At 51.1% G+C, this 12892-nt stretch overlaps 1 protein-coding gene across 1 annotated transcript in view; it reads right to left on the bottom strand.

Annotated features, from left to right (window-relative positions):
• Positions 1–852: 852 nt before the first annotated feature.
• The window catches only part of col4a1 (collagen, type IV, alpha 1), a 30347-nt gene continuing 18307 nt past the window's right edge, over positions 853–12892 (bottom strand). The window contains exons 18-52 of the mRNA XM_084688676.1: positions 12819–12851; positions 12307–12367; positions 12174–12200; positions 11940–12086; positions 11730–11816; positions 11559–11642; positions 11224–11294; positions 10934–11125; positions 10598–10766; positions 10237–10329; positions 9978–10082; positions 9794–9891; positions 9426–9576; positions 8937–9050; positions 8636–8803; positions 8393–8482; positions 7908–8060; positions 7608–7706; positions 7403–7492; positions 7117–7256; positions 6764–6890; positions 6548–6628; positions 6244–6342; positions 5928–5978; positions 5574–5759; positions 5335–5468; positions 5110–5182; positions 4946–5017; positions 4690–4818; positions 4502–4600; positions 4203–4415; positions 3859–4036; positions 3660–3774; positions 3149–3321; positions 853–2587 (exon numbers count right to left, since the gene is read on the bottom strand). Of these exons, the coding sequence (XP_084544802.1) occupies positions 2506–2587; positions 3149–3321; positions 3660–3774; positions 3859–4036; positions 4203–4415; positions 4502–4600; positions 4690–4818; positions 4946–5017; positions 5110–5182; positions 5335–5468; positions 5574–5759; positions 5928–5978; positions 6244–6342; positions 6548–6628; positions 6764–6890; positions 7117–7256; positions 7403–7492; positions 7608–7706; positions 7908–8060; positions 8393–8482; positions 8636–8803; positions 8937–9050; positions 9426–9576; positions 9794–9891; positions 9978–10082; positions 10237–10329; positions 10598–10766; positions 10934–11125; positions 11224–11294; positions 11559–11642; positions 11730–11816; positions 11940–12086; positions 12174–12200; positions 12307–12367; positions 12819–12851 (3984 nt within the window). The 3' untranslated portion in view covers positions 853–2505. The remainder of the gene's footprint in view (positions 2588–3148; positions 3322–3659; positions 3775–3858; positions 4037–4202; positions 4416–4501; positions 4601–4689; positions 4819–4945; positions 5018–5109; positions 5183–5334; positions 5469–5573; positions 5760–5927; positions 5979–6243; positions 6343–6547; positions 6629–6763; positions 6891–7116; positions 7257–7402; positions 7493–7607; positions 7707–7907; positions 8061–8392; positions 8483–8635; positions 8804–8936; positions 9051–9425; positions 9577–9793; positions 9892–9977; positions 10083–10236; positions 10330–10597; positions 10767–10933; positions 11126–11223; positions 11295–11558; positions 11643–11729; positions 11817–11939; positions 12087–12173; positions 12201–12306; positions 12368–12818; positions 12852–12892) is intronic.

Here is a 12892-nt window from a genome sequence, read left to right as displayed (position 1 = left end):
CACAATATTTACCCTAACGTGGGAAGCTGTCAGCTTTCATGCTGGAACACACATTTATCAAGGTTAGAGCAGAGCTTACCTCAAGGAGAGGAGAAAAGAGTCACTTTCCGGGATTCAAAAAGGGCCTTAGTGACCGACTGCCCCCTGGTTGACCTCTGTTCCAATTTACTCTGTCAGGTCAAGGTTCAAGGCTGTCTGTGTCTGACACATTGTTCAGGATAGGTAGGGTCAAAGGTCTTGTTTGTTTCACTGGTGACACTGGAGGAAGTGAAGGGATTGGATTATGGAGAGATGAAAGGGGAGGGTCAAGAAGATGGAGTGATGAAAGGAGAGCTTTTCTTGCTCTCATCGGGTTCATTGATCTGTTTGTGTTTCACTGAAGGGGTGAACAAGTTTATTGGAGGCGGGCCCAGGAGAGGTGCTGAGGCAGAGGCAGCTAGGCGGCGTCCTCTGGGGCCTGTGGAGGAATCACAGATCTGACATGACTGGATCACATTTCAGCTCTGCACATCAGCAAATATTTCATGAAAAAATACATGAACTTGACCCCCAAAAATGGTAGGATTATTTGGCCTCACTGCACCTGGGAGCTGGAGGACTGGGAGAAGCTGGCTTCCCATAAAAGGGAAGCCAGCCCCAAGCCATTGGGTCAGGCCCAAGCCATTTCCCCAAAACGGCTTGGGCCTGACCTCTAGTGGGGAACTGGGATAACTACAGGTGACAGCCCTTATCCAACATGTAATGTTTGTTCAATATCAAATTAACTCCACCTTTCAAAGTATAGCAAGGAGAAAACGTCTACAGAAATATATAATAGATCTCATTAACCAGCATTACAAGACACACACCACATTTTCTAAACAATTATTTTATTGTATGAATTACACAGTAGGGGACTGGGGGTCAAGCAGAGAGCTGGGCAGACATTGGTGTGTATGTCAAAGCTATAGGAACAGTAACCCATGGTCACTCTAGTTAAAATCATTCTATTTGTTCCTCTCCCTCCCTCCCAGGTCTCTTTCCTCGGTGAGGATGGCTAACACTGCTGGTTTGAATGAGCATTCATTTCCCTAAATGAATAAGGCGACGCCACTTGAAAAAGGGGTTGAGGTCCAAATGGTGATGATGTCCAACATATCCATCATTGAAGCCCTGATAGGGTTATGGCATGTGAGGGTGAAATGCTGTTTCCAGGGAACTTCATAACTCCACATCACAACACACGTGAGAGTGTCATGGCAACACGATATGTCTATAAGGCACTTAAGAATGCACCCCTCCTATCCTTGTTATGAACGTGGCAGACGTCGAGTGGATCTATGACACTACTGTAGGGCTAACAAGTCTCGGTCCATCTGACTGTGTCCAAGTAGCCTGTCTATCGGTCTCCTGGTGCTCATGGGCTACACTGTAGGATATAAGGTCCGCATGTCAATACAGGGGGGAAGATGGCGGTTAGCGTGATCAAGTATATCAGATAAGGGAACACATAGAGGTGAGGATGTGTGCATTTCTTTGGTATTTAGCATTCCATCAAGGCATGTGTTTGGCTGTTCTGATTTGCATATTGTTGGATTGTATTTGCATGTTGTAAAAAGATACAGATGGCTTTGGTCCAAGGTTTAGCTCCACCCATCTGGCACACTCAAGAGGCTAAAAGTAAATGACCACACAGTCTAATATTGTTGATGGACATTCAACATTCATCTCCACTCAGGGTTGATTGCATATTCTCATACATCTCATAAATAAAGAAGTGACATAATAACACACATTAATGTCAATACCTGAATAGAAGATTATAGTGACTGTATGTTAGCTAGAAAATATGAAAGCAGTATATTTACATCAGAGCAAAGCTATACCAGTGTGCTGCTTGCAACACTTAATTTAAAAGTGATTATCTCTCATAATGACTAGAAACCAGTGGTAACTCCCATCCTACATTAGTATGTGTTAAAATTTGAGGAAAAAAAGGTGTAGACAAAAACAAATACTCGATCTATAATCTCGAGTTGAAGTACTGTAGGAGGCATCTGCATAAACGTAACAACATAGACTGGGATAAGGCAAGTAAATGATGGTTCAATAGCACCTGACTGGCACAAGCAATCCTTTTAGAGAGGATGTCAGTTTACTGATGGGTGTGTACTCAGTGCATTTCGTAAACTGGACTCCATTTCTTACAAAAAAAATGCTGTGACAATGTTAGTAACTTGTTCTGTATAGAGCGAGGGACCAAGGGGTCTCGTGGCTTGCTCTCCACGTGCGTGTGTGTGTGTGTGTCCGTGTGTGTGTGTCTGCTTTTGTTTGTATTCTCGGAGGGTTGTTGTAATTCAGTCTTACAGAGCTGACTCCTCCCTCTGCGGCTGTGTCATCTCTGTCCCTCTCCACTCACACACACACAGGAAGTAGCACCATCCTTTGGTCAAAATGAAAAAGTCAAGCCAAGCCCACTGGCCTGCTTGGCCAGGGTCATGGAGCAGGGTTGGTTAGGAGCAGGGTTTATGTCCTCTTCATGCAGACTTGACAGCGACTGATGTGTGTTCGTAGGTTCCCTGCCTTAAGCGTGGCTGGGATTGGTTTCCTGAAAGAAAGAGAACCAAAAAACAGCCAGTTCACTCATCACCAGCTTGTTTTTGCCACTTCTCATCCCAAGCTGAAGTGCATCAGAACTCGCTTTTTCATTCATCCCCAGCTAAGTACAGTCCATCCAAACTAGCCTCTCCTGGACACTTCTTGTCCCCAGACAAGCTGCAGTGTCACACCTGTCCCATCCAAGTCGACAGAGCAGAATTCATTCCTGGTATCAAGCTCAAAGATCAGGGTGCGAATTACGGGGGGATTTGGGGTGGTCTGACCCCTCTAATTAAGACTTGGACCCCCCCCAAAAGAGGTCAAAACAGCAGGTCGGAGGGTCGATACATGCCCTGGAGAAGTTGACCCCCCGATTGTCATTGTAAAATTCTCACTCTGTCAAAGATACAGTGGGCCTACCGGTATATAAAAAAAATCGAAAAAAGTATGTCAAAAGTGATAACGGCAAGATTGGTAAATCAAGGAAGAGTAGAAGTGACATTAGGACAAGTAAAGATGTATAAAGGTGGATGGATGAAGGATGACAGAAAGAGAGCGACGCGTGTCTTACGTAAACATGTCCTCATCTTCGATTGTGGCAAGCCAGAAGGTGTAGGCGTTAGCGTAGTAGTTGCAGGTGCCCTTGCCGTGGCACTCGATGAAGGGAGCGCTGCGGAACTCCTCCAGACAGGAGCCGGGGGAAGCCAGGGCCTGGCCAAAACTCGCCGCACCAGAACCAGTGTTCTGCAGGCACGCACGCACACACAAACACATCAAAACACAGTCAGCACAATTTACATTTAGTCATTTAGCAGACGCTCTCATCCAGAGCGACTCACTGTAAGTACAGGGACATTCGCCCCGAGACAAGTAGGGAGAAGTGCCTTGCCCAAGGATACAACGTCATTTGGCACAGCCAGGAATCGAACTGGCAACCTTCTGATTACTAGCCCGATTCCCTAACCGCTCAGCATTCAACTCATATACAGTAGATGTCTCACACTAGTTTGGTGGACCTCATGAACCTAGACAACCTATGAGTGACGGCCAGTTACGGGGCTACGTGTCCTATCCGTGCTCACCATGACGTAAGAGTATCCAATCCACAGCGAGTCCCAGCCAGAGGGGCATGCTGGGATCATGATGGTCTGGCTGTGCACGGCGAGAACCATGGCAGGAGCCTCACACACCGAACACCTGTGGACACACACGCAAGCATGTCAACAAGTATAATCATAGCAGAAATCTCATATTCCTAGGTACACACACACACACACACACCTGCTGATGAAGGGTTTGATGCTGTGTCCAGTGATAGGGGCCATACTCATTGGCATGGGCTCAGGTGAGGTGAGCCAATAGGAGTAGTCGTTGCGGGAGGCAAAGTTACAAACGTTGTTGATGTCACAGAACAGGAAGGGCATGGGACTGAACTTCCTCAGACAACTCCCGGCCGTGCCTAAACACACACACACACAGTCACGTATAGTCCCATGTATCGAACGGATCCGAATCCGAATCCGAATCAGAAGGGATTTTATTTGCCATGAATGTGAATCCGCCACAAATCAGAATCAGAAGGGATTTTATTCTCCATGAATCCGTGTGTGTGTTTGTGTGCTTACCAAGATCCTGCCCATGTGTGCGCGTATTCCCCTGGACGGAGAGGAGGGAGTAGCCATCATAGATCAAGGACGTTCCTTCAGGGCATTCTGGAATATCCACCGATTGGCTGTGCCTGGTGACAAGGAAACCGTGGTCCATGGAGGAGGGCCCAGGTGGGCCTACCTGTCCAGGTACGCCATCAGGCCCAGGGGGTCCAGGGTGACCTCTGGGTCCTAGAGAGAGAAAGGTCGGGGTATTACTGCGGGCTAGTCTACAGCACACAGACATGGCTCCAAAGCTTCAGTCGCGTGTTGCTAACCCAATGGACCAGTCAGGCCAGGTTCTCCTTTGGCTCCAGGATGACCGTTGTAGCCAGGATGCCCCTCTTCTCCCTTAATACCCTGAATACCAGTCACGCCTGGACAGAAAAGAGGGCCAGGGTGAGTTCAAGGAGTTGATTTGTGGAGCTGTATCAAGTTGGCATGGAGACGATTGTTATGGAGTGACCTTGCTGTCCTTGTAGGCCCGGGAAGCCTGGGGGCCCCACAGGACCAACGGGCCCCTGTGTTCCCGGGAAGCCCAGGTCTCCTTTAATGAAGGTGTGGGGGCCAGGGGGGCCAGGGGGGCCGTCAACACCTGAAATACAAAGAACCAGCCACAATGTCTTGATTCGATTCAAAACCTTTGAAGGAAATATTTAAGCTGGGGGGTGAGACTGCGTCGTCGTCCGGTCGGACTGTGTTGCGTAAGAGTACTGTTTCACCTTTGACCCCAGGGAATCCTCGGTCTCCCAGCTCTCCTTTCAACCCAACAAATCCAATCTCTCCCTTTGTCCCTAAGGAATGAAGAGAGTTTTGAATTGAACACGCACACGCACGCACACATATGCACATATAAATAGACACACACACACTTCAGTTTACTGACCAGGGAACCCGGGCGCACCCTGCACACCAAGCTCTCCCTTCAGCCCATCAACACCTGGCAGGCCAGGTTGTCCCTGTTACAAGTACACAAATACACACAGTGAGCTCATTTCAAGATTGTATTCTTATCCATATGGAATACCCATTATGTATCTAGTTAGGCTCGTTATCAACACAATCAGTCAGTTCATTCAGGTTAGCCAAACTTGGTGAGGAAGTGACCTACAGAAAGTCCCGGGTTTCCCCGTTCTCCTTTGAATCCCGTCTCCCCCTGCACGCCAGCTGGGCCACTCTCTCCCTTGTCCCCCTTGGGGCCCTCTCTGCCTGGGATACCTGCTGGCCCGGGGGCCCCTAAGGATCCTGGAGAAGAGTGATTTGGGGGAGGGGAATTGATAAGAGGATGTAGGGCTAGGAACAACCGAGGGGAATTGGGTCATTTGAAATGTGTATGTGTGCAGGTTGTACCTGGCTCTCCAGGCTGTCCTGTCACTCCTCTGTCCCCCTTGGGCCCCTCCATGGACGATCCTGGCAGGCCTCTCTCTCCTGGCTGGCCCTGGGAGCCGTGGAAGCCTTGTATGCCCTTGTCCCCCTTTGTCCCTGGAATACCTGGGAGACCTGGAGTACCCGGGACCCCGTGACTACCCTTGTCACCTTGGGAAGGGGGTAGGGTAATGGAAGGAAAGGATGAGGGAGGGGAGAGAGGGGAAAGAGAGGGGGAGGAAGGGAGAGAGAGACATGCAAAGCTTTTAGAGACACAATGTCACAGATTTGACCGGCTATGATGAGAGGTATTTGTGCATGTTCGCTAGGTGATTTCACCTTTGGTGCCGGTCTGTCCATTCGTTCCAGGGAAGCCCCTGCCAGGTAACCCTATGAGTGAAAGAAGAAGATACAAAAGTTATTCAACACGATCAATAATTCAACATCAGCCACACAGGATGGGATTCCTCCTTGGGGGACTCCGCAAGAGGTTTGAGACTAGAATATTGGCCCGGTTCTGCCCACCAGCTACAGTACCAGTCAAACGTTTGGACACATTTTCCCATTTACCCATTCAATTGAACGGGGAAATGTGTCCAAACGTTTGACTGGTACTGTATATAGCACCTGGACTTGTCATGGTTCTGATACTAACCTGGGTCACCCCTCTCTCCTGAGGATCCGGGGATGCCGTCCACGCCCGAGTCACCCTTGTCCCCCACAGGCCCAGGAGGGCCCTGCAGGCCAGGGTCACCTGGGGGGTGGGGGGACGACGACAATCAGACACACTTCAAACACAGATACATCCTTACTGAGATGAATACGTGTATCCTAGACTGGACTGTATAGCAAGAGTTCTCCTTTTCGATGTTTTCGAATGCAGATTATTATGCTGTACATTGATTTGGATCAGACTGGAAAGGAAGTGTCATTGATCTGGTGACTGGTGAGTGACTCACCTGGTCGCCCCGGGCGCCCTGGCTCTCCAGATGACCCTGGCAGCCCGACAACTCCTTTCTCACCTGGCTGACCAGGCTGACCTGCATACACACACAGACAATGGGAGTTACATACAACAGCACCAATTGAAAAAATAGGGACTCAATACTGTACAGCAAGGGTAGGTCATGGCGGGTCGTTGCCACGTAAACAGTGAAAAGCTTGATGTTACTCACCTGGGTATCCAATGGAGCCTGTGTCCCCCTTTGTGCCTGCTGTCCCTGGCATGCCTGGCACCCCCATAGCACCCTTCAGACCCTTATCTCCTGGGTTACCCAAGGCACCAGGCAAGCCAGTGAAACCCTGGGTGAAGAGAGGAAGCGAGTGAGTTAAAAAAAAGAAAGACAGAAAGCAAGAAAGAAAGACAGAAAGACAGAAAGCAAGAAAGAAAGCAAGAAAGAATAGAGGTAGGTTCACCTCTTCCTTTCCTTTTATTATTTAAGATGTAATAATTATACACACACACACACACACACACACACAGAAACACACAGCAGAGGGGATCTCCACCAGGACCTAAGTCAGATACCTTCTCTCCAGGTGGTCCAGGTATGCCCACCCCTGGCTCCCCGGGCACACCCTGGTCTCCTTTGTCCCCGTCAGAGCCCCTGAAGCCTGGGTGCCCAGGTGTGCCCACAATCCCCTTGGCACCCTTTGGACCGGTCGAACCTTCAAACACATACAGAAAGTCCTGGGGTCAGTTTCTTAGGAAAGGATAGGGCCTATTCTAGACCCTATAGGGTTTATTGTGAATGCAGAGGCTGAGGAGCGTCGAGGCATGATCTGTGTCTTCTGTTTTGGATTGAGAGAAGCACCTGGTAGTCCCATGTCTCCAGAGGAGCCTTTCTGTCCAGGTTTGCCTTCACCGCCAGGCTTTCCAGGAAAACCCAAGTCTCCCTTCACACCTGGGATGCAATCGCAAAAAACACACACACACAGAGAGGAAGACGTAGAACTTGAATCGATAGACAGCAGGACATTTCCTTGATTCGATCATGAGAACCGCATCCTGTGACTCACCCGCTTGTCCAGGCTGACCAGGCTCGCCATCCTTCCCCGCCATTCCAGGTGAGCCAGGTTGCCCCGGGTGACCCTGCTCTCCCGTCACACCTGGGTCACCTGGGGGGAGAGGGAATTACACACACCGTGACTACTCCTGTGCTAGGATATGGAATACGGTGTTGCGTTCCTCTGTCTGCATCGTGTCGTTCCGTGTTGTCTCGTCGAAGGGGTGCGTTCGCTTGTGTTTTGCGAAAGTGCCGAGCTGCCGCGTTGTGCACAACGACGGTGTGTGTGATGGTGCCGTGCGACGCTGGCTACCTGTCGCTCCGATGTCTCCCTTCTCTCCCTTCATGTGTTCCATGTCCACCTCCGTCATGTTTCCCGCGGGCCCCTGCAGTCCTGGTTCCCCCCTCTCTCCCTTGGGGCCTGGCTCACCAAAGTCTCCCCTGGGCCCTGTTAGTCCAGGGTCGCCTGGCAGAAGACAAGCAGACAGGCTCAGCACCACAACAGCACCATGGATCACATCTTATTTGGTTGTCCATGTCAGCTCCCCTAACAGGTTCATCCTTAATAGATCTTTGGTTGGCGAGATCCCAGAAGATCCTCTGTAAACCCCTGGGAGAATCTTATTAGGTTCCTGTTGATGACTGTATCGATCCAATGTTCTGTAACTGTAACTGCACAATGGCCCGGAACTGTTTCCAGAAGATTCGACTAGGACAACCACAGGATTAGCTAAGAAACCATCCTGAAAGGACTGTATTACAGGTAGACAGATGACAACACCAAGGAAGGTGTCTCACCTCTGAGTCCAGGGGAACCCGGTGAGCCGAGAGACCCCTGGTAACCTGGCGTTCCTGGAGTCCCTATGACACCCATCTCTCCCTTGGGACCTGACACACACACACACATATACCACACACACACACACACACATAACACGTACACACACACACGTACACAGCCGTGTTTAAAAGACGCATGGCTGTGCCTTCGTTTCTGGCATCTTTGTGTTCTCTGATGGAGCTGCATGGCTCCAGTCTGACCTGGGTCTCCTGGTAGGCCATCTCTACCAGAGGGGCCCGGTCGTCCGGCCAGGCCCCTAGATCCCTGGGCGCCTGGGAAGCCTTGGTCTCCCTTGTCCCCCGGAAAACCAGGCATGTCTTGGCCAGGGGAGCCGGGGAATCCCTTGTCTCCCTTCACACCATCCCGACCTGCACACACACGCACACACGCGCAAATAACGTAAATAAAAGTCAGCTTATAAGAAGCAGTTCTGTAGATAGTGAATGTGATTTGCCTTGTGGGTACACTATGTGTGTGTAAGTGTGGGGGCGGAGGGCTTACCAAAAGGTCCTGTTTTTCCAGGGGGTCCCATGGGCCCGGGGGCTCCAGGGTCCCCAGCTCCAGGAGGTCCTGGCTGGCCTGACACACCGTGACGTCCGGGTGGTCCTGGGTCACCTGGGGACGATGACCACGTACCACGCTGTAACTACTAATCAGGTCGATAACCTATGACCATGAAAGCTCACTGAGGTCTTCATTGAGATGCCAGACGAGCTTATGACATTAGGTTGTCAGGAACATGTGGCACCTTTTAGAGTATACTGTAGTCGTATAGTACTTTACTTAAACATTTACATTTAGTCATTTAGCAGACGCTTATCCAGAGAGAATTACAGTAAGTACAGGGACATTTCCCCCGAGGCAAGCAGGGGGGGAAGTCCCTTGCCCAAAGACACAACGTCTTTTCGAACCAGCAACCTTCTGATTAACACCCCTCATTAAAGACACAAGGCAGTCGGTTCTTCAGCCTGATGAGTGATGTCACTGTACCTTTGATTCCCTGAGGTCCGGGCGGTCCTGAGGGTCCCTCCGTTCCTGGGATGCCAGGCAGCCCCACGCTGCCCTTGTCCCCGGGAAAGCCTGTCACCCCTGGGGGGCCCTCTGAGCCCTTGGGCCCTGGCAGACCCCTGCCAGGCTCTCCCTACAGGCGTGTGTGGGGGGTGGGGTGGGGGAGGGGGAGGTCATGTCCGTTAATACAGACTACAAAGGAAAGACTGCACCACTGTCTTCACAAAACTGGGACAGGGGATTAGACATGTCAACACAAGTTCTCCCAAACTCCACCTAATTTTCCGGGGCGACTGTTTTCCCTTCAGTGACTGACTTGCCAAAACATAAACCAGCACACACACACACACCTTTGGACCTGGCCCTCCAGGCCGTCCAGAGAGGCCGTCCTTCCCCTGTCTCCCTGCCTCTCCGGGGACTCCGGGGGCTCCAGGGGTTCCCGAGTATCCTAGGAACACACAGGCAGAGAAATCCCTCTCAACCAAGGCTAGGAGAAGCGTGAGAGGGAGAGGAGGAGGTGAAGGTCTTTGGTACCTTTGGGTCCAGGTAGTCCAGGAAATCCTATGCCAGGTTGACCGGGGTCCCCCTTCGGTCCTGGGAATCCCGGCATCCCGGGGTCACCCTGGGGCCCGCTGTTACCTGTTCCGAACAGCATGAGACAGAGCAGACAGAGAGGTATAGAGAAGGACCCTCAGCCACATCATTCAAGCCATCAATGATACATGTATAGATCCATGCCAGAGCCTTGTTGGTCAGGGCTGTGTGGAAGTGTAATGCCCAGGCCGAGGCCCACCTTGTAGTCCAGGTAGGCCTGGCTCTCCTCGGGCTCCAGGAGTTCCCTGTGGTCCAGGTGAGCTCACTCCTTTACCCGGCTCTCCCTTCACACCTGGCAGGGAGACAGGGAGGAAGCACACACACAAGTCACTCCTGTGTTCCTGTGTATGAGCATGTCTGTGAGTATGTGTGTGCCAAACATGTGTACTGTGTGTGTGTGTGTGTGTGTGCTATGTAGCACAGAGCCAAACCTTCCACACAGTCATAATCTGATGACCTCAGTAAGACACAGTACTGCTGTGTGTGTGCTGTGTGTCTACCGGATGTATGTGTGTGTGTCGTATATGCGTGCATGTGTATGTGTGTGCATGTTCATCCACCTGGTTGTCCAGGGGCTCCTGGTCTGCCTGGCTGACCCGTGAGGCCCTTGTCTCCAGGCTCGCCCGGTCGGCCGAACCCTGGCTGTCCCGGAGGGCCTCTCTCCCCTGTGCGCCCCATGGGACCCGAGTCTCCGTCCCGACCGCGGTCCCCCTTAATGCCCTCTCGGGCCTGTCGGGCAAGGGTTAGAGAGAGAAGAGGGAACGACGGCGCAATCACAATCTCACACTGCTCCGTAATGGCGGACGCCAATGTTCCGTTACAAACCTGTTCCAAGCACGCACACGGATAAACACACACACGGATTCACACACGGATTCACACACACACATACGTACGGGTTCTCCTTTTGGCCCCTGAATGCCTGGTCTGCCGTCGTGCCCCGGCAGGCCGTCCACTCCTGGTAATCCGGATGTGCCAGCTGTGCCGGGCAGCCCCTTGGCTCCCTTGAGCCCAGGAGCCACGAAGATGTCCCCGGGCTCACCGACGGACCCAGGGGCCCCCATCAAACCTGGAGTACCCACACTACCCTGGAGAGGAGAGATCAGTGAAGTATCTCCCTCCCTACAGCAGTCCATAAGGCACCATCCAGTCCGGGTGACAACAGCGGGTCGGGGGATCTACTCACGGGTGTGCCTGGAGGTCCAGATGGTCCAGCCTGACCCTTGTCTCCCTTGCTGCCTGCCGGGCCTGGGTAACCTGCCAGGGGCCGTGGAGGGGACGGTCGTTATAAGTGTACCTTCATATCATTCACAATGCACTGGGCTATAATCTAGCCTTGTTGGACATTGGTTTATAATCCATTTGATCAGTACCTTACAATCCACTGGTGTACATTCCCATTAAGATAGCAGTTTAAATGTCATGGTTGTTTCGAAAGCCACAGAGTGGTCTTACGACAGAGTATCAGCTGCATGTCGTGTTTTAGGATTTATTATACTTAGTGCGTGTGTGTCATCTCACCTTGTAGTCCTTTGGGCCCTGGGGGGCCCGCTAATCCTGGGGGGCCGAAGGATTCACACTGCACACACGTGTCCCCACGGTCACCTGAGAGTGTAGAGTGAGTGTTACTCAACATGGTAGAGCAACAGACAGACAGACAGACAGACAGACTGACAGACTGTAGAATCGTACCTTTCTGTCCCAACTCCCCTCTAAGACCTTGAGGTCCAGGAGGGCCAGCGCCTCCCTTCTGTATTCCTGGACATGTTTCATCTGTACCTGTGGGTACACACACACACACACACACACGCATAGGCACTGTTAGAGAATTGTGATACACTTCATACTATAAAACAGTGTGATGTTCCATCAGCGCATGTCTTGTGTCTTTGCTGTGCCTACCCATTGTTCCAGGGGGGCCGGGAGGTCCAGCCAATCCATCCTGTCCAGGGGGCCCCCGGAGAGACTCCCCATCCAGTCCTGGATTGCCCTTGAGGCCAACATCTCCTTTTTGGCCTCTCTCTCCAGGAGGGCCTTCTATGTGTCCTCCTAAAATATACCACAGAGATTCCTAATGAGGTTTTTTTTTAGCTTTTAATAGTGCTTCGAGTGTGGATCATAGACCATGGATCTTACCAGGGGGTCCGGGATCGCCTTGGAAACCTGTCAGACGTATGCGAAGATTGAGAGTCAGTCATGAAACGTGGTAACAGTGCGTAAAACAGTTGGTCGGATAGAGTGTGTGTTTGTGTGTGTGTACTGACTATACCTCTCTCTCCTTGTAATCCAGGAAAACCAGGGGGCCCTTGGGGGCCAGGTGAACCGGTACCCTAAAACATCACAGAGGTGAGTCACATCATGATAGGACCACAAATTATCCAGCCAGCGTCGCTGATTTAGAGTGGTAACAGCAGCATCTGCTGGCGATTCTGAGAACTGCTTCCTTATGTTCAGCATCACCTCTTGTGCGGCGTTGCTACTCCAGCTAATGTTCATGGGGTTTTAAAACAATGAAGCCACAACAATATGTTTAAAAATGTATCAAAATAATGCTCTATAAATAAATACAAATTCACACACGACAAAGGGTAAAGAATGCGATAAAACCATTCAGGGACCGGGACAGGTTTTGGGCGCTATGTTGAAAAAGCAGGCCCACGGTCGAAAAGGACTGAGAGAAGGCACACAGTAAACCTTTTGAATTTATGAAATCATGCAAACGACCGATAGAACCAACAGAACTTAAATTTGGATGGCTTTGGAAAGAGTCAATGTACTCACATATCCTGGTGGTCCCCTCTCTCCCTTTTGACCCTGCAATGAGAACGTCAGGTTAGCATAACCCTGGCTTCCGA

Source organism: Hypomesus nipponensis, chromosome 23 (genome assembly GCF_054491055.1).
Source record: "Hypomesus nipponensis isolate SF chromosome 23, ASM5449105v1, whole genome shotgun sequence".
NCBI lineage: Eukaryota > Metazoa > Chordata > Actinopteri > Osmeriformes > Osmeridae > Hypomesus > Hypomesus nipponensis.
This window is presented reverse-complemented; position numbering and strand designations above follow the sequence as displayed.